This window comes from Arvicanthis niloticus, chromosome 18 (genome assembly GCF_011762505.2).
Source record: "Arvicanthis niloticus isolate mArvNil1 chromosome 18, mArvNil1.pat.X, whole genome shotgun sequence".
NCBI classification, from domain to species: Eukaryota; Metazoa; Chordata; class Mammalia; order Rodentia; family Muridae; genus Arvicanthis; species Arvicanthis niloticus.
In genome coordinates this window covers 35,824,528-35,850,123 of record NC_047675.1, presented here as the reverse complement: position 1 = coordinate 35,850,123, position 25,596 = coordinate 35,824,528, and the positions used below count along the sequence as shown (strand labels likewise).

The window sequence follows — 25,596 nt, the reverse complement described above, 5'->3', positions numbered from 1 at the left end:
AATTAATTCACTGAAATTAAATCCCTCCCCCTCTCTCCAGTCTATAAATAGATTATTTCTTGGAAATAGGGTTCCACTACATTGACCAGGCTAGCCCCAAACCCTTCAGTTCAAGTGATACTGATTCAACCTCCCAGGCACTGAAGACTACAGGCACATGCCACCATGCCTGCCTCCACAGATAGTATTTAATCCTAAAGATAAATAAAGTACATCCAAGTAAAGTTGTCTCAAGTGGCACACAGACAAACAGCCAGTGCCAAAACATCTATCACTCTAGACTGGAGACTGAGAATCAACATCAAAGCCATAAAGTAGAGAACACCCACATCTAGAATACCAAGTAGGCCCCCCAATGATGGGGTGGCGTGGAGGAGGGTGAGGGGACAAAAGATCTAACTTTGTCCAAGTCTCTAGAAAATGAGAAAACACACTGTCACATGTTCTATATAGGGGTCACCTGCTGGTTGGTTTGTGAAACCCGAAGTGAACACCATCAGTGTTTGTATTTCCAAAGCATGAAAGAAATCCCTGGGTACACAGGTAACAGGAATGGTTTTAAATGTTTTGTACTTTATGTAGCAAATGTCAAATATTGTTGCAGGTATTAAATGATGAAAATAATGTGTGTTTGTTTGTAGTAATGACATGATTGAGATACAAAAAGAGAACTGAGAAAAGGCAAAGTAATACAGGAGAAGGAAATAGCCAAGAGCTTGAAAAGCAAAAACTGAAAATCAGACAGTTATGATGACCAGTTGATTTCCTTGAGAAAATATAGTGAAACTCTTACTAAGTTGGTTTCTACTGCTATTCTTCATTTAAGTATTTCATTTAAAATGATTCCAGTTTTAATAACTATATTAATGACAGCAGTAAATACAGATTTTTGATTCAACAAATGATTTTTACCTCTGATTTATTTAAACTTTTGCTAAATCCTCAAAACTATACCTTTAGTCCTCACCATACAGAATTTTTAGTTGCTAATCTTTTTGACATCCCTGGGCTTGGTTTATCTCTATAAAAGAACAAGGAAGTTAGACCAGATTTTCCTAGATCTGAGTCAGAAACAAATAAACAAAACTGAGACGATGATTTATTTTATAAAATGAGCTTACACCTTATACAGATCTGTTTCAAATGTACTACTCACCTTCTGTGGGTTCAGAACTTTAATGACTTGTGTGATGGTCCCTGTATTAAATGCTGGGACGACGCTGCTGCTAGGAGACAGGAGCTGCAGCTGGAATGTCTACAAAGGAACAAAGGGCACTCTTGAGAACAAACAGCAGTGTTAAGTCAAAGATGTCAGCAAGTAAGAAGTTGGACAGCCAGCAGATGGGTCAAGAAACAGGTTTCCCCAAGTTTTGCCCAGTGTTTATTTTCCAAACATCTACACAAGATATATAAGCAAAACATCACTCATTCAAGTCTTTGGTTGTGGAGACATAAAGGTGCCACTTTCCTGTTTCTAGCTAAGGGAGCTCTAGACTATCACTTCTCAAAAGGTAACAGACCCCTTGTTCTGGAAACCCTGCTTAGTAGTAACTGATCAACTGTGCAAGTAAAGATTGGATGCCTGTGGCCTGAAACAAAGCCAAAAAGAACCTGAAAGAAAAGCTTTCCAAATATAATAAACCAACATACTAAGTCACTGACTATAGACCTTTATATTTCTGTGTAACCAGATGACGAGGGCTCGGGGACTTGGACTTTTGTTTTCCTAAGGCCTGAATAATGTGGCTTATGCCAAGGTATGCCAAGGTCTGCCCTACCACAGAAGTGAAGGACTGGCTTGAAAAGCCAGCTGTTAATATATAAGTGGGACATTCAGGATTGTTCCACCAGAGACACAAGGCCCTAAAGAAAAAGTACATACAAAACCAGCCCAAACAACAAAAGACCAAGATAAGTCAAATATCTTAATTTGTTGAGTGTGGATAGGTTTTTATCTGTTTACAGAGCTAAAACAAGAAAGTGCTTTAAGCAAGCCAGGTAAGCCACACTGAACAAACCCTTTCCTGACTGACCAAGGAACCCTTTTATAAGCTCAAACATTAGAAAAGGAAGGAGTCAAACTGAAAGCACAAGCTCATTATCTTTGGTCTCATTTATAATTCTATTCTCAAAATGAATTATGTAAGGTGAGAATGCCATTACTAATATATTTCATTACATTTAAGATACTATCAACTATACAAACAGTTATTTTATATAGCACTGAAAGAGAAAAAAAGCTTCCCATTAAACTATGACTAGACATCAAGTTTATTTTTCTATGGCATGGGGAGGAAGTGATCAAACTCAGGGCCTCGTGTATATATAGGCAAGTGTTCCATCACTGGCTGCATCCTCAGCTGTAAGGTATCCAAGTAAATTTCAGAGACATTAAAAAATGAAAGCCACATAGTAGTATTTATGAAATGTAGCATCCTGAAGCTCAAGATACACCAACCAAATGTAGTGCCCAGTATAACACCCAAACCAAAGCCATACAAAGCTGATGCTGCTAGGCCAGGGTGGCGTCATCACTGTAAAGACCCTAGGTTATACGACGGACACTGCCTGAGCACTCAACACAAGGACAGGGCTCTAGTTGGGTCTAACATAAGAACTCAGTAGCTGTCAAAGTGATACTAGGAAGTAGCTATCATCATTACCACTCTCTGCAAATGTAAACAGATTGACTTCAGGGAACACAACTAGTATTAAGATCAAAATAGAAAAGCTCTAGAATTTATTAGTGACATACCTATGTCACATAACTTTAAAACATATAAATTATACAGGATCTAAAAATTATGAGCAAAGGTCAACAAAAATGAACAGAAGCTACAATAAAGTACTACCAACTTCCAAATGCGTATTGTATAAACGCCGTGCTGCACGTCACAGAAAGAGTTAAGCTAGGCTAAGATTGGCTTTAGTTAAACTAGTAAAAATTAGCTCAGTCTAAAGCACTGCCTGGCCAATGACAGCCTAATACCTGTTTCTAACATTCTTCTACTGGAACAGAGCCATGCTCACTCACTTATATACTAGCTACAGCTTGAATCGCTATCTTTCAGAGAAAACCTTTGTACTCTGCCCATTGTAAACTTCATTAAAACTTTTTGAGTATTCAAAAATGAATGTAAATATTCCTAAAATTAAGATTTGCTAAAATTTGCCGGGCGGTGGTGGCACACGCCTTTAATCCCAGCACTTGGGAGGCAGAGGCAGGCGGATTTCTGAGTTCGAGGCCGGCCTGGTCTACAGAGTGAGTTCCAGGACAGCCAAGGCTACACAGAGAAACCCTGTCTCGAAAAACAAAAAACAAACAAACAAAAATTTGTTAAAATTTAAAATACCTCAATTTACAAAACAGCCATTGTTCCATTAGTAAACTGGAGGTTAAAGAGGAGAATGCTTCACTCACCCAGGTATCAAGACAGGAAATTTTCTGAGGCTGGAGGGATGGCTCAGTGAGTTCTTGCCACCAACACTGATGACCAGAGTTCAATACACAGAGCCCATATGGTAGAAAGAGAGAACCACCTTCTGAACGTTGTCCTCCAGCCTCTACACACATACTATGACATGTGTACCCACACACACACAGGAAAGCACATGAACAGACACATTAAATAAATAAATGTAACTTTAAACGTTTAAAATATCCATAGTTTTTAAAAAATTTTAATTCTAATGACCAAACAGGCCTTTATCTAAATTAACATTAGATTCTATGTTAAATTTTGTGTTTTTAGCTGTTTGGTACTATATTACTAAACCCATGTCACTATTCAAGCTATAACTTACCACCTTGTAAAATTCAGTTCTCACTAATCCTAGGTTTTGGTTTACTTTTTTTAAAAAATAAGGGTATTACTATGTATGTAGCACTGGCTAGTCTAAAATTCATTTCTTATATAAGGCTGGCATTGAACTTTCGGCGATTCTCCTGCCTCTTCCTCCAAGTGCTGAGATTGAAACCATGTGCCATCATATCCAGCTAAATTTCTTTTATTACCCTGCCCGAAAGAGTATCTGTCACTGGGTCTACAGTTACTGGGCCTGAGTCACTGGGCTCAGTGCAACTGAGCAACTGCTACTCTTCCAGAGGACCCAGGTTCAATTCCCAGCACCAACATCGGGCAGTTCACAACCACCTAAAACTGCAGCTCCAGGAGATCAGATACCCTTTTACAGACAGACAGACAGACAGACAGACAGACAGACAGACACACATACACAGAGCATACATTTACAGAGACCCATCCAAATACAGACAAAAAAAAATGTAAAATGTGTAACAAAGTAAATGTATTGACTAAAATGGCATGTTTTAATAAACCACGATGATTTTGTAACACTACTGACTTAAGTTAAATCTGAAATTTTAATCTCTCAACATTAAATACATTCTTCATCAAATGCATAAAACAAAGTAAGCTAATTTTTAATCAAAATAAATCGGCAGAGAAGCCACTGTAATACCTTTGGTACTGCAGCCTGGAAAACAAAGTCCGTCATGTCTAGCTCTGTGCTGTTAGAGGCCTGTATCGTTATCACTGTTACACTGGGGTTGGTGTTTGACCGTTCAAAGGTGAATTCTATCTTCAAGCCGTTCTTACTGTACGCTGTGATGGAGGGGATGCCTTGGAAATTACAGGAAGATCAGTCATATTGGAGGCAGCTAACAACACAAGAATCAGTACTCCTTTTGCTCAACAACCACAACTCAGTGCTCAAGTGAGGATGGGGACAGTAACTGTACCTGGAGCGATGTCATTGAAGAGAGGCTGTGACGAAAGCCCATCCAACAAGAAGGAGGGCTGGGATATCTGTGGCACTGAGGCAGGGGTAGGAGCAGCAGCTGGAGCACCTAAAACAAATTCCAACAGAAGGTCAATCTCAGGGAAGCACTGCAGTTACTTCAAACACAGGTTAAAGAAAAAGTCTCCAACAAAATACAAAAAAAGCACAGACTGAACCAGAAGAACAAAAAAGTTCAAATGCTTTAATTACTGTTCACCAAAACTAACTATTATGAAAAAATGCATTCATTATCATTTCCCCCCAAGATGTCTATCACTACCCAAAAAGTAAGTAACTCCAATCTGGCTTCACCTGTTAGGGTGATGTCTCCCAGCAAGTCAAGAAGTTCTCCACCAGCAGATGCTGGTTTGCTTGTTGGTGCAGTTGGAATAACAGGTGTTATGTCATTTCCTCCCAACAAATCCAACAGATCATTGGCCTATAAATAAGGAAATAATGCCTTCATAAGTTATTTGTCTAAAGTGTATTTAACACAGATTTTTCCCCAATACTTAACATTAAGGACAATCATCAAGCAATCAAAAAATACTAAAGGACAACAGCTAAGAAATAAGCTACAGGAACTAAAATATCAGGAGCCTCAGTCAAGGCTACCTGGCTGGTGGGTTGTGGCCCAGAGGGTGGTGGTTTAGTCTCTAGTGGAGCTGGTTCTGTCTCTCCATTTGTCTGCACAATCTCAGAAGGGCCATTTGTGGTCACCTTTTCCATGACAGGCATTCTCTCAAGTAGGGCAGACCTAGAAGAGTTTGCAGTGGTTAGTTACATTCTAGGCGGTTAGCCTCGGCACCCTACACAAGACAATCACTGTATCAGTTAATGGTGAAGCCTAATAGGGAGAAGCATCCACTCCCCCCCCCACACACACACACAGGGGTGGGGGGAAGAAACAGGAGGTGGATTATAAGAATACATACATGACCTACATTCTCAATTAGATTAAAAACAGTCAAGAGTCTTTGAATAAACAAAATATCCACCTAAATCCCCAAACATACTACTCAGTAGCTGAGACTAAGACAAACAAAAGGTAAATCAACAGGCATTAGCAGACTTCAACCATGAAACTAGGTATTATATATAACAGAAAGAGAAAAAAAAAAAAAAAAAAAAAAAAAAAAAAAAAAAAAAAAAAAAAAAAAAAAAAAAGACAAAGCACCAAAATGTTAGAAATAATGGGATTTGAATAAAATTATTTCTCTTGGGCCTGGCAGTGGTGGTGCAAACCTTTAGCCCAAGCACTGGGAGGCAGAGGCAGGTAGATATCTGAGTTAGAGACCAGCCTGGTCTATAGAGCAAGTTCCAGGACAGCCAGGGTTATACAGAAAAACCCTGTCTCAAGAAAGAAAAAAAAAAAAATTCTCTTGGAAAAAAATTACAACTGCCTTTTAGCCAAATAAAATAAAAAATGATGCAAACTTTACATAAAGGGATGGAGGAGGGAGATGGAATAAAAAACACAAAAATTTTTATTTATGTATTTTTGAAACAGGGTCTCACCATGTAATTCTGGCTGGCCTGAAACTCACTCTGTAGACCAGGCTGGCCTTGAACTCAGACAGAGCCACCTGCCTCTGCCTCCCAAGTGGTAGGATTGAAGGTGTGCCCTACCACATCTGACTCAATATATTTATTTCTTAGGAGGTTAGAAAGAAGAGAAAATGAACAAAACAAAAGCAGCCAAGCAATGAGAATGAAGAAGGGTTATAAGCTCAGTAAATACAGCACAAGCAACAAGTGTCCTTCAGGGACTACAAGGACAAGCCACTGAGGTGCCAGAGGCACAGCACTGCTTGGTTCCTTCTGCTCACCTCATGTGGTCATACTTCTTAAAAAGTGCGTTGTACTCTACTGCCCTCTGCTGGAGCTCCACATCGATGCTGCTCCCATAGATGGAAACCACTTTCTTAATCCGGCTGTAGGACAGAGAGAAAACAAGATAAATGAAATCAGTCATTCACAACAAAACTTATAATTAAGCAGTGAAAATGTTAAAAACAGAGTTTCTTGGTTAAAATTTTAAATTATCTATGTTTCCTTAATTCAAATTGTATTTCAAGAACAAATATAATTCCCTTATCACTATTCATTTATCAATATTCTAATTGTAACAAGAAATTTCTAAGTATTTCTTCCACATCCTTAAACTTACTAGGGTTTGGGAACACAGCTTAGTGACACAGTGCTTGCATACCATGTGTGAAGACTGAAGTCCAATCAATCTCCCCACTGAGAAAAAAAAAAAAACCTTGCAAACAAAAGTACCCACAAAAGAAATATATATATTATCCAATTCTCTTCCTTAGTAACTTTGCATCAGAATGCTCACTACAATCCTTAAACACTAAATTCATTACAATTTAAACAATAAAATAATTACAATTCTCACAAAGCCTTACTTTTTAAATGAAATAGAAAAGTCCAGGAAAACTAACTTTGTCTGGAAAACTGACCTCAGTCAATTTTTGCTCAAGTAAAACTCAAAAGATTTAAATACACACACACACACACACACACACACACACACACACACAATCTGGATTTTATTCCTGCACCAATATCTTAGAATACAATAAACCAAGGCAGGCATAGTGCTGCATGACTCTAATCCTGGCACTGGGGAGGCAAAAGCAGGCTAGCCCAGTCTACAGAGAAAGTTCTAGGACTACCAGGGCTACATGGAGAAGCCATTTCTCAAAATACAACAAACAAACAAACAAACAAAAAAAAACCCAATAAACCACGAATGTTGGAAACTGTACTATAAAACTTTAAGTTTAGCTACAAAATAATGCACAGTAGGGAGAGACAATGACAGAACAAAATACCCACATGAAAGAAGGATCAACGATGAATTGATCATCTGTGTGTGGTACCAAGTAAATTAAAACTCATTTTACTATTGTCTCTAGTTTTCTCCATTCCTTTTTTTCTAAGATTTATTTCTGTTTTATGTGTATGAGTACCTTGTCTGAATGTATGTCTGTTCACATGTATGTATGTATGTATGCATGTATGTGCAGTGCCCGAGGAGATCAGAAGAGAATGTTGTATCGCTGAAACTGGAATTACAGATGGCTGTTAGCCACCTTGTGGATGCTGGGAATCGAACTTAGATCTTCTTTCAAGAGTGGCAAGTGCTCTTAACTGCTGAGCCATCTCTCCAGCCCCATTTTTGTCTATTCTTGAAATTGTCTAAGATAAAGTTTTAAATTTCTCAGAGTTTGAGTCTCATGTAAACTAGCTTAGCCTGAAATTAGTCATATAATCAAGGATGGTCATTAAACACCTGATCCAGACCCTGTTTTTTGCAGTGCTTGAGATCAGCCCCATGTCTTCTGTGTGCTGGGCAAATAAATATTCTACCAAATGAGCTACAGAACAGAGGCTAGGGAGACGGCTCAGAGGGTTAAGTGAGTCCCATACAAGTATTAGGTGTGGCAGTACATACCTATAATCCTAGCACTACTGAGGTGATCACTTAGATACAGATTATTGAAGCTTTGTGGCCAACTTGTCAAATAAGTGAGCTTCCAGTTAAGAAACCCTACCTCAAAAACTAAGGTGGAGAGTGATAGTGAAGACACTCGTCGATCACCCTTGGGGAGTTACAGAACGACCCTTTCAACTCTACTCCCCTCAGTACTCACTTTACAGTACAGGTGAATCGAGTAGACAGCTTCATAATGGCAGTGAGAGCATAACCTCTTGTCACAGAGGTGGACATATTAGAGATCAGGACACTTTCTAAAATATCCAGCACTTCATCTTCTGTCACCTGGGAGGAAGAAGATGCAACATGTAGCCAATGGAAACAGTAAAGCTAGGAATCAGTGAGCTGGAGGATGCTACCTCTCATGCAGTCTGTGCTAAGTTATTCTATTGGTCAGAGCAGGTTTTTGAATGGCCATTGCCAATTAAGAACAGGTTATGGCAGAAGGAGAAGCAGCATACAGGACATAAAGAGTTCAAGGCTGTTGCCAAAACCCTCTCAAAAGCCAACTCTTCAATGAGCAAATGGAAGTAAACACACGCCTCCTTAACTGCCCAGAGTGGGAGAAACCAGAACTCCATTTGTAATGGAGAAGAGTGAGACATCAGTGATATATCTTTGTGTTGGGTAGTGGGGACTGAACCCAGCACTAATCCAGAACTCTGTAACTCTACTATACCCCAGACCCACTAAAATAGACTTAAATCCACATAATCCAAGATACTTCGTGTTCTGAGTGCCACATCTAAACACAGTCCAGATACTACTACTGTGAAAAGCTTCCAAGAATCAACTCCAACTCCCCATTAAACACTGCTCCATTATCAAAAACACATTCTCGTTACCTCCTTAGCCAAGAGTAGCAAGAGATACCTGAATAGGCTCTTCCTCTTCACACTGGCCAGACACAAGAAGATCTCCATATTCACCTATACACCACGCAGCCACTTGTACCAAGGGTTGCTGCCAAAAGAAAGTCAAGGCCTTCAATCTTCCCAAAAATTCTTTGTTGTGCGTGTATCTCTGTATGTGCATATGTTTATATATGTACAGGCAGGCATACATATAGTGAGTGTGTTTGTACATATCAGTTTAAGTGTGTGCACAGACATGGCTGAGAGTAGAAGCCAGAAAACAACCTCTGTTGCTCCTCAGATGCTGTCTGCCTTTTTTTCTAATGTGTGTATCATGTGAACTTGTGTGTGGATATATGTGCATATGTGTACATGTGTGAGTAGAGGCCTGAGGTTGACATCTTCACTCCATCTCCACATTATTCATTGAGGCAGGGTCTCTCTCTACTGAACAGAGCTCACAAATATGGTTACCAGGTTTGTTTTAGCCTAGGGGATTTTAGGACCGTGTGAGTATGTGTCACAGGTGAATAGGCATACCCAAGCACTTCTTTGTTCTTCTGTTGGTGCTCCTGACCTCAGGTATACCACTTTGCTTTTCATGTTTGTTCTAATGACCCCAACTATGGTTCTCGGGATTTCTGCTTGTGCAGACAGGGCCTTATCCACTTGCCAATATCTGCAGTCTCAGCCAGTTTTTGTTCAATTGTTTTAGAGACAGGAACTCTCACTGGCCTGTCTTCACCAAGCAGGTGAGGCTGACTGGCCAGAAAGCCCCAGGAATTAACCTGTCTACTCCTTACCAGCACTAGATTACACAAGCCTAAGCCACCACACGCACCTTTACTAGAGGGGGGGGGGGTTACAGAGAGCTGGGGAGTGGTGGGTGACACATGCCCCTTTCTAATCCCAGCATCCAGAGGGCAGAAGCAGGCGGGTCTTTATGAACTTGAGTGCAGCCCAGTGAGTTCCAGGCTAGCCAGGGATATACAGTGAGATCTTGTCTATGAACTTGTGCACAGCCTGGTCTACACAGTGAGCTCCAGGCTAGCCAGGGATATACAGTGAGATCTTACCTCAAAAAAAAGACTTAATAAATGATAAATAATAATAATAAATAAAAAAAAAAAAAAAAAAAAAAAAAAAAAGAACCAAAGGTACAAGGTCTAAAACTCAGGTCCTCATGCTTGCAGAGTCCAGAAACTTTAATAGCTGAGCTACTGCCCAGGCCCAAAAAAACATTTAATGTAAATTACATATCATCAATTGTAAGGTTCATAACAGATTATATGTCTCAGTGTTAGTGATATAAGAAGAAAATCAGAGTATTCTTCCCAAGAAGTAGCAGAAAATGAAGTACTTACTTGAGAATAATCACTGAGAATTGCCTTGTACAGGCGCTGGACGGTGTAAGCATGCATCTCCACACTGTTGGTTATTAACTGAATCAAGTTGGGAACTGCATCATCACGAACATAACTTCCTGCCTAAAAAGAAACAGGAACAGTTACTAAAGACCACATAAGCAGTGTGGGCAAGTGCAGGGGAACAGATTTGCCATTGTTTTTGGAAAAGACTACAAAAAATAAACAAACAAAAAGCAAAGAGGGTGATTCTAACCACCAGGTCCACAAAGAGCCCCAGCCTCAAAGTCTGGCTAAAGTATTTTAAGCTTTTTAATTCTAACAAATTCTAACACACACACACACACACACACACACACACACACACACACACACACAAACACACACACACTGCCAGTCAAAATCAAAATACAAAGTTTCAAATTCCCGAGGATGACATTTTTTTTTCTACTTAGATCTAAGGCCTTGAAATTTCAAAAACTTTAAAAATGCATTCCTTGTGAACATAATTACCACTTCTGTTTTTCACAACTCTTAACACTATTAAAACCCCGTGAGCAAGTTTCAGCACTCACTCTGGGGAAAGCAATGACAGGCACCTCTGAAGAGTGCCAAAGGACAAATTAATTTTGTTGTTGTTGTGATTTTGTTTTGTTTTCACCATTAGGGGCAAATACAGGCTTCTCACAAAGGCTAGGCAAACACTACTACTACACCATACCCCAGCGCAGCATAGGAATTCCAAAAACCAGCTTATTTAAAGTATCACACTATTATTACAAACTAGTACTCAACTGCTATTCTATAATCAATAAACAAACAGTGGGATGGGGACAGTATGCATGCAGTTATCCATGCCCTGATCCGCTGATCCTGGCTTGGCCCCTGGGATTGAGAACCATCTTGTAAATGCTACGCAAGCACTCTATTGCTGAACTTTCTCTTCAGTCGCCTTCCCTCCCCTTTTAAGTATTTTAAGTATTTTGCTTGCGTTTGTGTCTACATGTGTGCCTGATATCATGAGACCATGATATCAGGGCATTGGATCCCCTGGTACTGGAGTTATAGGTTGTTGTAAGCCAGCGGGTACTGGAAACCAAAACTGGGTCCTCTACAAGGGCAAAAAGTGCTCTTAATCACTGAGTAGTCTCTCCAGCACCAACCCCACCTCCACCCTCTTCTTACTTTTGTGCTTGTGTCTATAAATGTATGTATATGCATATACACTGAAGCCAGAGTTGACATCAGGTGTCTTCCTCAGTCATGCTACACTTTTTTTTTTTCTTTTTGTGAGACAGGACCTCCTATCATTGATCCAGAAGCTTCCAATTCAGCTGAGCTGGCTGGCCAGCAAGCTCCAAGAATCTGTCTTTGCCTGCACAGCACTGGGAACTACAGGCGTGCTCCACTATGCCCAACCTTTTCTTTATATGGGCTGGGAATCAAACTCAGGCCCACAATTGGTTCAGTGAGTGTTTCACTAAATGAGCCATCTCTGTAGCCCTGACTTTCATTTTGAGACACAGTCTCACTACCCAGGCAAGATCTGAACTTTCAGACTCTTACATAGCCAGTATTACAGCCTTAAAGCCGCAGGGAACCCCATCCCCGATTATTAAACCTGCTATTTTTAATATTCTCTCAGTATCTGCAGCCATGACAAAGCAAAGCCACTTAACCTTTGGGAAGATAAGTCCCGGGAATTAGAATGCTGTAACTAGCCACTTGTGACATAGACTAGGAGTCCCAGCTAACATCACTCTACTGCAGAACACAACAGCAGAGCTCACTTGTAAGACACAAGCCAGGCCTAACCCTGTGTATTCGGGAAGTACTGAGGCATCACAAGCAACCAGAATGCTCACTCAACACAAAGAAAATGGTCAAGAAGAGTGGGAAGCTAAAAAGATCTGTAGTGTGCCTTGAGGATTTACATACTCCCGTGTAAGGCACTTTCAAAGAGAGATGTATCACCACAATCTGAGAAGCTACTGTATCCAACAAAAAACAACTTTTCAAATTCACATTGAACCAAAAAAGCCACCTTTTTTGGCCATTAAAAAAAAGCTTAATGCATTTTCACAAATAAAAATCACTTCTATAAGCTGGACAGAAGGGCCACAGCACAGTGAGGGCCCTGAGGTTTAGGCTCTAGACCAGAATTGCCAGCATGACGGGGTCTTTGAAGAGAATCAAGAGCCAAATATGACAGACACAAGTATGGTCCTGTTCTTAAACCTTTTGGTGGGTAAGGTTCATAGCAAGAACCTGTCTCTAGGCAGGAGACAGGGAAGGAGCAAGGAGCAGAGCATGTGTGGCACCAATACTTTAACATCAATACTGTATCTACAATGTCCCAGTAGGGTGCCTGTCAGGATCTGTAAGAGGCAAGGACTTGTTGTAAGGCAGCAGCTAGATTCTAATGTTATATTCTCACAGGGCTAAGGAAGAAAAGTCACATGGTCATCATAAGAATGAGTGCTCTAATTTATCACGACTTTTGTTAGAATATACTTAATTTCCATTATCAATCACATTTATCAACGTTCAGTCTTTGTCTTAGTTTTCACTGCTGTCAACAGACATCATGGCCAAGGCAACTCTTATAAGGACAACATTTAACGGGCTGGCTTGCAGGTTCAGAGGTTTAGTCCATTATCAAGGCAGGAGCATGGCAGCATCTAGGCAGGCTTGGTGCAGGCAGAGCTGAGAGTTCTACATCTTCATCTTAAGGTTGCTAGTGGAAGACTGGCTTCCAGGTAGCTAGGAGTAGGGTCTTAAAGCCCACACCCACAGTGACACACCCATTCCAATAAGGCCACACCCAGTCCAACAAGGCCACACCTCGAAATAGTGCCACTCCTTGGACCAGGCATATACAAACCATCACAGGAAATTAACTAAATTTGCTAATAACAAAATAAAAACTAGCTTATCCCAGAAAATTCTCTACCAAATTCTCTTAGTGTTCTGTTTGTCAAATGGCAGGGTCTTATATTATAGTCTAAGCCAGCCTTAAAATTACTCTACAGCCCAGGCTAGCTTTGAAATCTTGGGAGTTCTTTTCCTTAAGACTTCCAAGTGCTAAGATTATAGTCATAAGCCACCATGTCCACCAACAAATGCATGTAAATCATAATTTACTGAACCAATTCTCATTTATGCACTAATAACTGCTTCTAGTTTGCCTCTATTATAAAACAAGAAGATTGAAACTTTTTTGTTTGTTTTGTTTTTTATGGATAAGGTTTCTCTATGTAGCCTTGGCTGTCCTGAAATTTGCTCTATAGACCAGGAAAGCCTTGAACTCAGAGATCCACAGTTTTTGCCTGGGATTAAAAATGTGCACCACCATTACCACCCAGCAAGATGAACATTTTTTATATTCATATTTTTTCTGCACTTGTCTTTTTTATTTTCCTAAGCTAAAACCTAAAAAATTGTATCAATGCAAAAAGTACAACATAACACTTTAATTGCATGCTTCCATAATGCACTCTGAAAAAATACCACAATTTATTACACTATCAAGTAAAAAGTGGGACCTGTTTCTCTATTTTTTTAACTATTACTTATACATTTTTATGTATTATTTTATGTGTATGGGCATGTGCGCTCTGGCATAGGTATGGAGGTGAGAGGACAATTTTTGATAGTTCTCTTTTTCCAACATGAGCACTCCACGGATTGGACTCAAGTCACCAGGACTGATGGCAGTCACTGCTACCTGTTCATTTTCTTTAACCAATACTAGAAATTGGGTTTAGAAAGTATAATAGAAGCCTAGTGGGTTGGCCACGCCTATCCTGCTGGCGAACACAGTGAGATCTTGTCTCAAAACCACAAAGTATGGCTGGAAAGATGGCTCAGCTATTAAGGTTAGGGCTTCCAAGCTAGAGGAGAAAGTATGAGGGCAGGCATGGCAGGCATGGCAGGCATGGCAGGTAGCACACCCCTATGACCACAGCCCTCGGGAGGTAGATCAAGAGTTCAAGGTCAGCCCTGGCTGCACAGCCAGTGTTCTTCCAGCCTGTGCTACATGAGGACTGTCTCAAAGGAGAAAATACCACAGATTAATAATGATGCTTTGTTTTTACTTTTCCTATTAATTCTTTGATAGTAAGTGTGTTTTTCCATTTGTTAACCATTTCTTTCTTCTTGTGAACTATGTATTCAAATGCCAATCACTGGCCCCTGGATTTTTCTCATTTTACTTACATATTAAAGGTATCAATATACTGTCGTGTTATAATGTTTTCCCAACTTAGTTCCTAGATTTGCTGGTTTATGAATTTCTAATTTTAAATGCAATCATTATGTGGGACATTTCCCTTTTTGGTTTCCATTTCTAGTAGCATCGTGTCGTACAGTACATCTTCTTACTATGCCATCACACTCTATTAATTAGTCAAAAAAGGAAAAAGAAACCCTCAAATCCGAGAATGCCAAAAAAAGAAAAGACAATATCTAAAACAGGAACTGTAAAATAAACCTCGAAACAACTGAGTAAAGGACAGAACTTTAAGTCTGAGTCCTTGCCTAGTATGTGTAAGGCCCTGGGTTTGATCCCCGGCACTACAAGGAAAAAATAATCTCCAACACCTTCCTATCTTATTCAAAATAAAATTCAAACCCTTCTGAAGCTCTGTATAACAGCACCTGTTCAGGACTCTGCTATCAAACGGTCCACTGGCTCTCTCCATTTCCTGGTCTCAATGTCTTTCTATTGCTCTCCAAGTGGCCCAGGCTTGCTACCCCAGGACTGTTTCTCTTACCACTTCCTTTGATTAGGATGTACTTGAGATATCTGCATGGCCTTCTCCTCCTTCCACTAAGCCCATTTCTCAAATTTTACCTTCTCTAACCACAGAAAATATAAAACACTTGGCTTAGGTGCCTTATGCACCAGCATCTATCCCTACCTGACATTATATTACATGCTGGAAGGTTAGCCTAGCCAGAACAGTAAAACACATATTTTGTCAATTGACAAAAACTACAGACACTTGGAAGGAGGGACCCTCAACTGAAGAATTGTCTCTAACAAATTAGCCTGTGGGACATTTTCTTGATTAATGACTGATTTGGGGGGCAGGGAAGGGATGCTCAGCTCACTGAGAATGTTGCCACCCTTGTGCAGGTGGTCCAGGTTTTGTAAGAAAGTAAGCTGAGCAAGCCATGGGGAAACATGCAGATAAGCTGCATTTTCTGTTTCAGCTTCTGCCTCTAGGTTCCTGCCTCAGCTTCTATGATGAACTGTAGCTTCTAGGCTCCAAACACTTTCCTCCCAAGTTGTCAGTGCAAGACCAGGACAGTTACACAATTCCCAATCTCCTCCATGAGAATAAGAGTTTCATCTGCCTCATTTCTAGGTACATTCACTATATAGTCTGGTTTAAAAAGCTACATACCGTTGTCAAGACACGCATAATTGTATCTATATGCCACCGTTTGGAAGGTGCGTACCTGAGAAAATAAGGTGAAAAACACTGAAATTAATAAACTGCACTATACCCAATGACTTTCAAAAAGCTCTGTTCTACAGTCTTTTCTAGGTCTTCTAGTAAAATGATGCTATTTGAAGACATTACACCATGAAACCCAGCAGAAGCCATCATTATACCGAACAATCAAATATGATCAAACTCACATTTCCCATGCTATTACAATAGGAGTAACTGAACTGAAAACATGGGACTTTGTCAGTTTCTCAGAAGACAAATCATATTGTCAGGAGAATAGAAGGAAACAGGAGGGTTGGGCAGAAAGCTCAGTGGTTACAGCAGCTGCTTCAGAAACCTGAGAACCAGGACTCGTAAATGCAGTATGTTGGGTGTGAAAACGGAGTATCCAGAGCAAGCCGGATGAGAGGCTTAGCCAAACTATGGAGCTCTGGATTTCACTGAGAGACTGCAATGACTAAGGTGGAAGAGCAACTGAGAACATCAACCTTGGACCTCTGCATGCATGTGTGTCAGCACACGACAGTAGTACCACAACTGAGAAGCACTGTGTAAGTCAGGTTTTACACACAGCTTTAATTCGGATGCTCTTCTGCCTCTTATTAATAGGTGTGAGGCTAAGAATGGATACAGAAGCAAAGTTCTCAAAAGTGGAATTCTGTTTGGTCTTATCATTTGTTCAACATTGGCTACAATTACTAGTAATTCAGAGCTAGAAATAAATGCTACAGCATCTCTTGGCACCATGTTTTAAAGATGCTTTTAGGAAGCTCCAAGCACCTTCTACCAATGATAATAAAAATTAAAGCTTACTTTTCTGCAGCAAGGAAGATTCCAGATGCACAATCGGCTTTAAATTCTGGCTCACAAGAATCCAGAAAATAAAGTAATTCCTTCATCATGCCTCGGATATTATTCCCATTCACCAGGGCAAAACTCAATTCCATTGCACGTCTTGCAGAGGGGGAAAAAACATATTTATGGTGGGAATGTAACAAATACTCAGATATTTTCTCAATAAACCAAAAGCAGTAGCATAAACATCTGTATAGTCTTGTGATTTCACTCTTTACAGGCCAGATAAGCATGAAAATGTACTCGTATGATAGCTCTGGTACTGTAAATGCTAACCCAATCCTCTATAGATGCCTGTATGACCACTTGTATCTGTATGCTCTTGGGAGGTGGAGGCAAGAACATCAGGAAGTCAATGGCATCCTCAGCTACAAAGCTAGAAAAAGGTCAGCCTAAGCTACATGAGACCTTCCCCATAAATAAATAAATAAATAAATAAATAAATAAATAATAATTAGATGAATGAATAAATAACAACACCAATAAAAACTTAGAAAAAGTCTAATAACTATAGTACATTAGTCTATTCTATAAAGCTGAAATTTCTAAGACAGGATTCTCAAAAAGAGGCAAAAAGCTATTACCCAATGACAGTGTTTCTGCATTATTTCTTTAAAAATATACTTGTTTATGATATTCTACTTGCACTCCATTTCTGCCTAAACATAATATAATTTTTCTTACATCAAACACTATCACAGGACTGGGGATGCAGCCTTGTCGTTAAGACTGCCTGTCATGTTCAAAGCCCTGGGTTCCACACTCGGCAGTGCAGAAACTGAGTAAGTGGGCTATATCTATACTCCCAGCACTAAGGAGGTAGAGGCAGAAAGTTAAGAAATTCACAATCATCAGACCCTGTCTCAAAAAAGGGCTGTAGTACATAATTAAAATAAATCTTAAAATACATTGGTTATGGGGCTGGAGAGATGGTTCAGCCATTAAGAACTCAAGTCCTCAAGCACCTCACAACCACCTCTAACTCCAACGCCAGGAAAATCCAAAGTCTCTTACTTCTGAAGCACCTCACATGGAAGTCTATACACAAACACACATAAATGTACCTATTTAAAAGTAACAAAAATTGCTATGTGTGGTGGTCCATACTTTTAATTCTAACTCAGGAGGCAGAAGCAGGTGGATCTCTGTAATTCCAGCACTTGAGAGGCAAAAGCAGGAAGGTCATCACAAGTTTAAGGCCAACCTGGTCTACATAATGACTTCCATATCACCCAGGACTACACAGAGAGATCTAATCGCCAAAACACTAACAGGATACCAACAGACATGCTAATGTGGAGAAAAGCACACAAGGCTCAGTCACAAACAAAGAACTAAGGACTGCTGAGAGCAGGGAAATACGCTTCCTCAGAGTAAAACACATACACACCCAACAATCATTAAAGAGAAAGAGGCTATAAATTTGAACGAGAGCATATATATACAAGTAACATTATACAGACTGAACAGGATATATATATATATATATATATATATGAATGAATGTTTATGTATGCATATATATGGTATGTGTGTATATACATGTATGTACATATATACATACATATATGTGACAATAATTAAAGAGAAAAAGGCCAATAAGATCAAGGGGGTATATGGGAGGGGTTGGAGGAAGGAAATGATGTAACTATAATATCAAAAAATAATTATTTTGAAAAAGTATAAATATTATACTAAAAATAAACAACAGAAAACTGACCATTAAAAAGAAAAAAAAAAGGGAAAGTATCTATAAGATCAAAGTTTTTTTTTAGATTCCTATTAAGTTTGGTAATAAAGGCAAAGCTAAAAATGTTTAACATACAAAACTCTATATAAGTTTTTTCATATTTGGTCAAATTTTTAAGTATTTTTCATAACCAGAATGATGGTACATACTTATAATCCTAGCACTTAGGAACTGGGGATGGGAAAATCAGGAGTTCAAAGTCAATCTCAGCTACACAGAAAAATTTGAGACCATTGGGTGGGATTACAAAATACTAAACATATTCTGCATTTTAAAACTAACAATTAGGTTAAGTACATGATTCCAAATTAACTAATATACACAACAGCAATTCAACCCTTGAATATATAATCATTCTCATAAGAAGTTAAGATAGCTTTAATAGATAAATTCAGTTTAGTCTTGTGTAAACCTCTGAAAGTGGATAGCCCTCATCTGCATTTTACATAGGAGGCACCAATGTAATGAAAAGGTAGGGAAAATGTTAGGTGTGGCGTTATAATGAGAAACACAACTCTGGCTTGAGGCTCAGCTCTTACTGCTGCATCTTCTGTCAAATACCCTAATCCAACAAAAGTTAGAGTAAGATTTGACTACTATTTCTAGAATTGCCCCTTTCAAGGATTAAAGTTCAAGGGTTAAATTTTCAAGGGTTATAGTCACCTGTTCCCTTGGTGACTATACTTTAATGAGTCTATTAATCAGACACAGAACATATTTGCTTCTTAATGACTTACTGTGATAACCAACTAAGAAGGTACCATAAAACCTTTCCAAGCCAGGCGGTGGTGGTGCACGCTTTTAATCCCAGCACTTGGGAGGCAGAGGCAGGTGGATTTCTGAGTTCGAGGCCAGCCTGGTCTACAGAGTTAGTTCCAGGACAGCCAGGGCTACACAAAGAAACCCTGTCTCGAAAGAAAAAACAAACAAACAATCAAACAAACAAACAAACAAAGAACAAAAACAAAACAACAACAACCACCTTTCCAAAGCTCTATTAAAAGCTGGTATTAGTACCAACTAACTGGACCCAGAGCCCCCAGGGACTAAACCACCAACCAAAGAGTACACACGGAGGGAGCCAGGACTCCAGATACATATATAGCAGAGGATGGCCTTACTGGACATCGATGGGAGGGGAGGAAGGCTTGTCGCCCCAGCTCAGGGGGATGCTAGAGGGGTGAGACGGGAGTAGGTAAATGGATGGAGGAGCACCCTCATAGAGGCAGGGGTAGGGGGGAGGTGGGATGAGGGGCTTGATGGAGGGGTAACCAGGAAGGGAAATATGATTTGAAATGTAAATGAATAAAATGATTAATAATAATTTTAAAAAGCTGGTATTACTAAACCAGGTATGGTAGTGCACATCTTTAATCCTAGCAGCTAGGAGGCAGAGGCAGGTGAATCTTTTATAAATCTGAGGTTAGTCTGGTCTACAAAAAAAGAGTTCCAGGACAGCCAGGGCTGTTACACAGAGAAACCAGGTCAAATAAAACAAAACAAAACAAACAAACAAAAAACAAAAATAAAGCTGATATTACTAAGTCTAAGTCTTATCTGTAGATTGCTCAAGCTCTTAGCATTTGTTCTGTGTACATAAATGTTTGTTGACTAAATAACTTCAAAGACCACTTTAAATCTTTGTTTTGAATTTGAACACATAGCAAAAGTTCATTAAAGCGAACTGCCAAATTCCACTGAACAGAGAGATTTATGACATTTGAAAGTGTAAACTGCTCCAGTCATTTTTCCATGGACTAGTCTAAGAATCACACTTGCCTCTGGGATCCTGTGATGCTGTGAAAAAGTGCGCTGTCAGCAATGTGAGTTTCAGCACAGTGGTAAAACACTTAGCCGATGGATCACTCCTTACTTCATCCTCCAGCACACAAACACAGCAGCTCTGCTAAGTAAACACTGGCCCCATGCATTTGTGCCAATTATTTTACCTAAGAACTGAGAGCTCTAAGTACACAATTCAGTATTTCCCGTGGGTCTCTTTAACTGCAGCTCATTTCTAACACAGTGACTAAATACCTAAATGCTTGACTCTCAAAACTGCTACAAACTATCAAATTGATAGAGGACAGACATAGTCTTATCAAAAATCTATTTCATTTAACAATGATAGAGAGAGACTCTCTTTCTTACCTTTTTATGGAAACATCCAGATCTTTTAGACAGTCCACAATGGTACTTCTGTGCCTCTGTACAGCATTATGATCTGTCTGCACAGTCTTCAACAGAGATGTCAGAGCAACATATCTGCATGGAACAATGTTTCATAATAAATAAACTAAAATGTAAAACTCAAGGAAGTTTTCCCTCTGTCTGAATAATAACAAAGATGTCAATAGATAAGGAAATACACACACCTGAAAGGATGTCGAGGTAAACGCAAAACTACTGACTATGAACTAATACCTTTAAAGGAACAGAAGCAGAGTCGACAGTTGAAATAAAGTAGGGAGTCTTTGGAACTAGCCTTGCTTCCACAACATCCATTTAAACTTAGAGAGTAACTGACTCAGTTCTTTCTAAATCTTCCCAAGAAAAAAATACAGTAAGGTACATATGTTTTTTCACACTGCCTTACCCACAATGGACAAGAGGAAGTTACTTTAATTTTACCATTTAAATGTTTTCTGCTCTTTTTTTAATACCAATACCAAAATTGCTCCTATCTGTAAGAATTTGAATTTAAAGCTGGGCACGGTGGTGCTTGCTTTTAATCCCAAAATTTAGGAGGCAGAAGCAGGTAGACCTCTAAGTTTAAGGCCAGCCTTGTCTACAAATTGAGTTCCAGGACAGCCAGGACTACATGAAGAAATCTTGTCTCAAAACTATCACCACTACCACCCCCCCACCAAAAAAATTAATTTGAGTTACAGATCCAAAGCAATGGAATTAAATAACTGCTGTGGTCCAGAAAGCCTAAAATGTTTACCATTTGGCTCTTTATAGGATGTTTGCTCTTAACTTATAAATTAAACATTGAACCATAAAGAAAATTCTTAAATTCTTTACAAAACAGGAATTTTAAGACTAAACTGAAAATAAAAACTCTGACTTCAAATTCTAAATCACACAATACATAATACACACATACATAATCTTGAGCAAAGTTGCTCTGTAAAATATTAATTTTTATAATGTAGAAGATTAGAAATTTTTCAGTTGACTTACCTAATATTTTTGTCATTATTCAATAAGAATCGACCAAGAATATTTATGGCTAGAACCTAAAGAGAAACAGCATACATTTGCTTATTTGTTTTTGTTTTTTTATATCTATAAAAATAATATATTATTTTCTTAATCTAAAAAATAAATTTCCAGCCTCTGGGTAGAAGCTGCTTAAAGATGGCAGCTGGTTATTTATAAATTGTTAGCCAAAGAAAAAGTTATCTAAAGGCATTCTTGAAATCATGTTCCATTTCAGGGGCCAGAAAGATGACTCAACAGGTATATAAAGGTGCCTGTCACCAAACCTGATGACCTGAGTTCCAGAACTCATATAACGGAAAGACAGAATCCATTCCCTCAAATTGTCCTCTGACCTCTGTGTGTCACATATGTATGCATGTGTAAACATGAATAGTGGACACATATATATGCATGTGTAAACATACAAAATAAATTCTTTTTAGGCCGGACAGTGGTGGCGCACGCCTTTAATCCCAGCACTTGGGAGGCAGAGGCAGGCGGATTTCTGAGTTCGAGGCCAGCCAGGTCTACAGAGTGAGTTCCAGGACAGCCAGGACTACACTGAGAAACCCTGTCTCGAAAAACCTAAATAAATAAATAAATAAATAAATAAATAAATAAATAAATTCTTTAAAAAAAAAATCACATGCAGTTTCAGCAGTATAATTACCAAAATTACTAGAGGACACAATGAAAATTTATCCTATTTTTGGAATGCTGCCCACTTCTAGAAGGACAGTTAAATCTACAACAACCTTGAACCTAAGAGAAATACATAATCCAGCAGTTTAACTCTACAAATGTATGTGACAAATGCACAATACAAGCATAAACACCAAATCCCCTGGAGCTGTATCAGCATGGAACAAGTGATAGGAGATGTCCTAGATATCCATCAACAACAAAACTGCTGGATATATTACTGGCATGTACAATGGAGTCCTAGTCAGGAATTACAAGAAAGGCAGCTGACATATGCCAAAACATAAGCAAAAGGGATGAAGACAAAAGCAAAGGAATAAATACTATATGGTTACATTCATATGAGATATATGATACTGTGAAGTATGTCATTGTCCCCATTTCTTGACATACAGCTCCTAAATCTCATTTAGTTTTTATATTCTCAAAAGGTTTTAAAATGTGTGCTTATTTATGGTGTGTGTGTGTGTGTGTGTGTGTGTGTGTGTCCGTCCGTCCTGAGGGGTCAGAAGAGAACACTGGAACCCTGGAGCTGGAGTTACACCTGACGCAGGTGCTAGCAACTACACTCTAGTCCTCTGGTAAATCAGCAAGTGTTCTCAGTCACTGAGCATCTCCATTCCTACACTGAGTTGTTATGAGGTTAACTTTTGATGGACCCCTGAATGGCCTGAGGATGGGGCTAGCTTGTCAGAGGAAGCAATCATGCCTCAAGATCCTGGAAAGAAAAAGTGCTGAAGGTTGGAATCTTCACAAAATGGCCAATGATTTGATCAACCATGCCTACATAATGAGGCCTCCATAAAAAAAAAAAAAAAAAAAAAAAAGAACAGAGCTTTGGAGTAGCTAAACAAATGGAGTTTTCTAAAAGATGGTACATATGCAAAGAATATTTCTTACCATCCCTATATATTTTGTCCCCTGTTTTGCCAACCTAGATATCCATCCTTATCCTCTGAATATCCTTTACCATAACAAGGACAAGCAAGTATCCCTCTGAAATCTGTGTGCCATTCTGGAACGTTAATTAAGCTCAGACAGGGATACAGGAACCTAGAATCACAGCTGGCTGGTTTAAAATATCAATCATAACTAGCATCTGATGTGGAAGATTGTCCTGTAGAACTAAGCCTTCAACCTCTGAGATCTGACACTATCTCGAAGTAGGGAATATTTAAACTGAATTAAGTTACAGAATACCAACTGGTAGTGGGGCAGTGGTGGCGCATGCCTGTAATCCCAGCACTTGGGAGGCAGAGGCAGGCAGATTTCTGAGTTCTAGGCCAGCCTGGTCTACAGACTGAGTTCCAGGTCAGCCAGGGCTACACAGAGAAACCCTGTCTCAAAACAAAACAAAACAAAACAAAAAGAATACCAACTGGTGACCACTGAAAATATCATCCCCAGATCTGGTGTTGGAAGTAAAGTACTAATTGATTATGCAACTGTACAGATCAGAAGGGAAAAGGAACAGTTCTTTTCATTTGCTGAAGTGATAGAACCCAACACTCTACCAGCTGAGCTGTATACCCATCACATTTGGTTGTTGGGTTTTTGTTTTGATTTTGTTTCTATGTCTTTGCACAATATGAGAAGAAACCCATAGACAAAACAAAATGGTGTTTTTAAGGGCTAATTTTCCAAAATAAATCATTTTCTTTATATAAAAAACAAACAAACAAACAAAAAAAAAAACAAAGGGAGAGGGAACTAGAAAAATGGCGCAATGTTAACAGCTTTGGCTCCGGCTCTTTCAAAGGACTTGGGTTCAATTCCCAGTGTCCTGTGGTAGCTATAAGCATCTATAAATCAAGTTTCAGGGATATGACACCCTCTCTGCCTTCCAAAAGCATCAGATAAAAACACAAATGGTGCATGGACATATTTGCAACAAAAACAACCATACACATTAAATAAAATCATTTAAAGAATTTTTAATTAAAAAAGTTAAGGGTGGGAAACAGAGGAAGACAAAAAAAAAGGATCTGAAAGAATATGGCAGTACTGGTTACTTAGCTATATTAATGTACTAAGGCCATTATTACATAACTTTAAGTGATCCAAATGGTAAACTGTTTTATTTATATTCTACCACAACTGGAAACACACATGAGTAAGAAAGCAGCTTCAAGATAATGTTATCCTAATAGAGTAAAAAACAATATACAGCTGCTGCTTTTGCTTGAAAGGAGAAAAAAAGAAAATGATCGAAGTTGATTTGGTGTTTCACAGGATATAATATTCTACTCATGGACAAAAGCCTAAAAATGTATTTGCACAGGATCAAAGTATCTCCTCCCCACAAAATTTTAATTAAAGGAAAGGACAGTAAATACAAAGTACTAAAGACTGGTTCCAGCATACAGGGCTGCAAACAAATGGCTCAGCCATTAATAGCCTGTTGCTCTTGGAAAGGACCTAGAGTCAAAACAACTGATTAATACTTGTAAAGTGTCCACATGAAAGATAAAGAGAAACTGAGACACTAACAGACCAGGAGACTAAGGACAAGTGACAATTAAATATAAAGCAGGCTCACAGACTGGATGCTCTAACAGAAAATGCCACCTGGAAACCCGGAAAATTTACTACAATTAAGTCTACAATTAAGTCTACAATTTACTTAATAGTAGAGTGTCCATGTTAATTTCCTGGTCTTCATAAGACATATAAATTTGTAAGACATTTCACTGGAAAAGTAGGGCAAAGGGCATGCATGGCGTATATACAAGCTCTGAGGCTTTAGGGGCTGGAGATGGCTGAGCAGCTCAGAGGACATGCTTGCTGGTCTTCCAGAGGTCCCATTTTGGTTCCCAGCACTATATTAGGCTGCTCACAACCATGTGTAATTCCAGGTCCAGAGACTCTGCTATCCTCTTCTGGTTGCCACAGATGCTGCTCACCACAAGCACATGTACATACAAACACAGAACTAATAAAATAATAATTCTTTCAAAAACATTGAAACACTTTTATTGACAGTAGAGAAAAGGGCTGAACGTGGTGGAGTACACCTACAACCACAGAACTGGGAGGCTAAAGCGGAAGAATCACGAAATGGAGGACAACCTACCTACCCCACAGAAGA

General features: G+C 39.1%; 1 protein-coding gene and 1 non-coding gene across 4 annotated transcripts in view; both read right to left on the bottom strand.

The window, feature by feature from the left end:
• Ap1g1 (adaptor related protein complex 1 subunit gamma 1) overlaps positions 1 to 25,596 on the bottom strand; it is an 80,533-nt gene that overhangs the window by 4,121 nt on the left and 50,816 nt on the right. For all 3 annotated transcript variants that reach the window (XM_034522371.2, XM_076915871.1, XM_076915872.1), the window contains 13 exons: positions 21,786 to 21,841; positions 20,751 to 20,864; positions 16,808 to 16,948; positions 15,944 to 15,998; positions 10,533 to 10,655; positions 9,188 to 9,277; positions 8,472 to 8,599; positions 6,633 to 6,737; positions 5,419 to 5,560; positions 5,116 to 5,242; positions 4,763 to 4,870; positions 4,483 to 4,643; positions 1,157 to 1,255 (listed from right to left, as the gene is read on the bottom strand). In XM_034522371.2, coding sequence (XP_034378262.1) covers positions 1,157 to 1,255; positions 4,483 to 4,643; positions 4,763 to 4,870; positions 5,116 to 5,242; positions 5,419 to 5,560; positions 6,633 to 6,737; positions 8,472 to 8,599; positions 9,188 to 9,277; positions 10,533 to 10,655; positions 15,944 to 15,998; positions 16,808 to 16,948; positions 20,751 to 20,864; positions 21,786 to 21,841 — 1,449 coding nt within the window. The remainder of the gene's footprint in view (positions 1 to 1,156; positions 1,256 to 4,482; positions 4,644 to 4,762; positions 4,871 to 5,115; positions 5,243 to 5,418; positions 5,561 to 6,632; positions 6,738 to 8,471; positions 8,600 to 9,187; positions 9,278 to 10,532; positions 10,656 to 15,943; positions 15,999 to 16,807; positions 16,949 to 20,750; positions 20,865 to 21,785; positions 21,842 to 25,596) is intronic.
• Positions 20,406 to 20,490, bottom strand: LOC117723589 (small nucleolar RNA SNORD71). Its single transcript, XR_004608691.1, has one exon. It is a non-coding gene; the product is annotated as a small nucleolar RNA SNORD71 (small nucleolar RNA).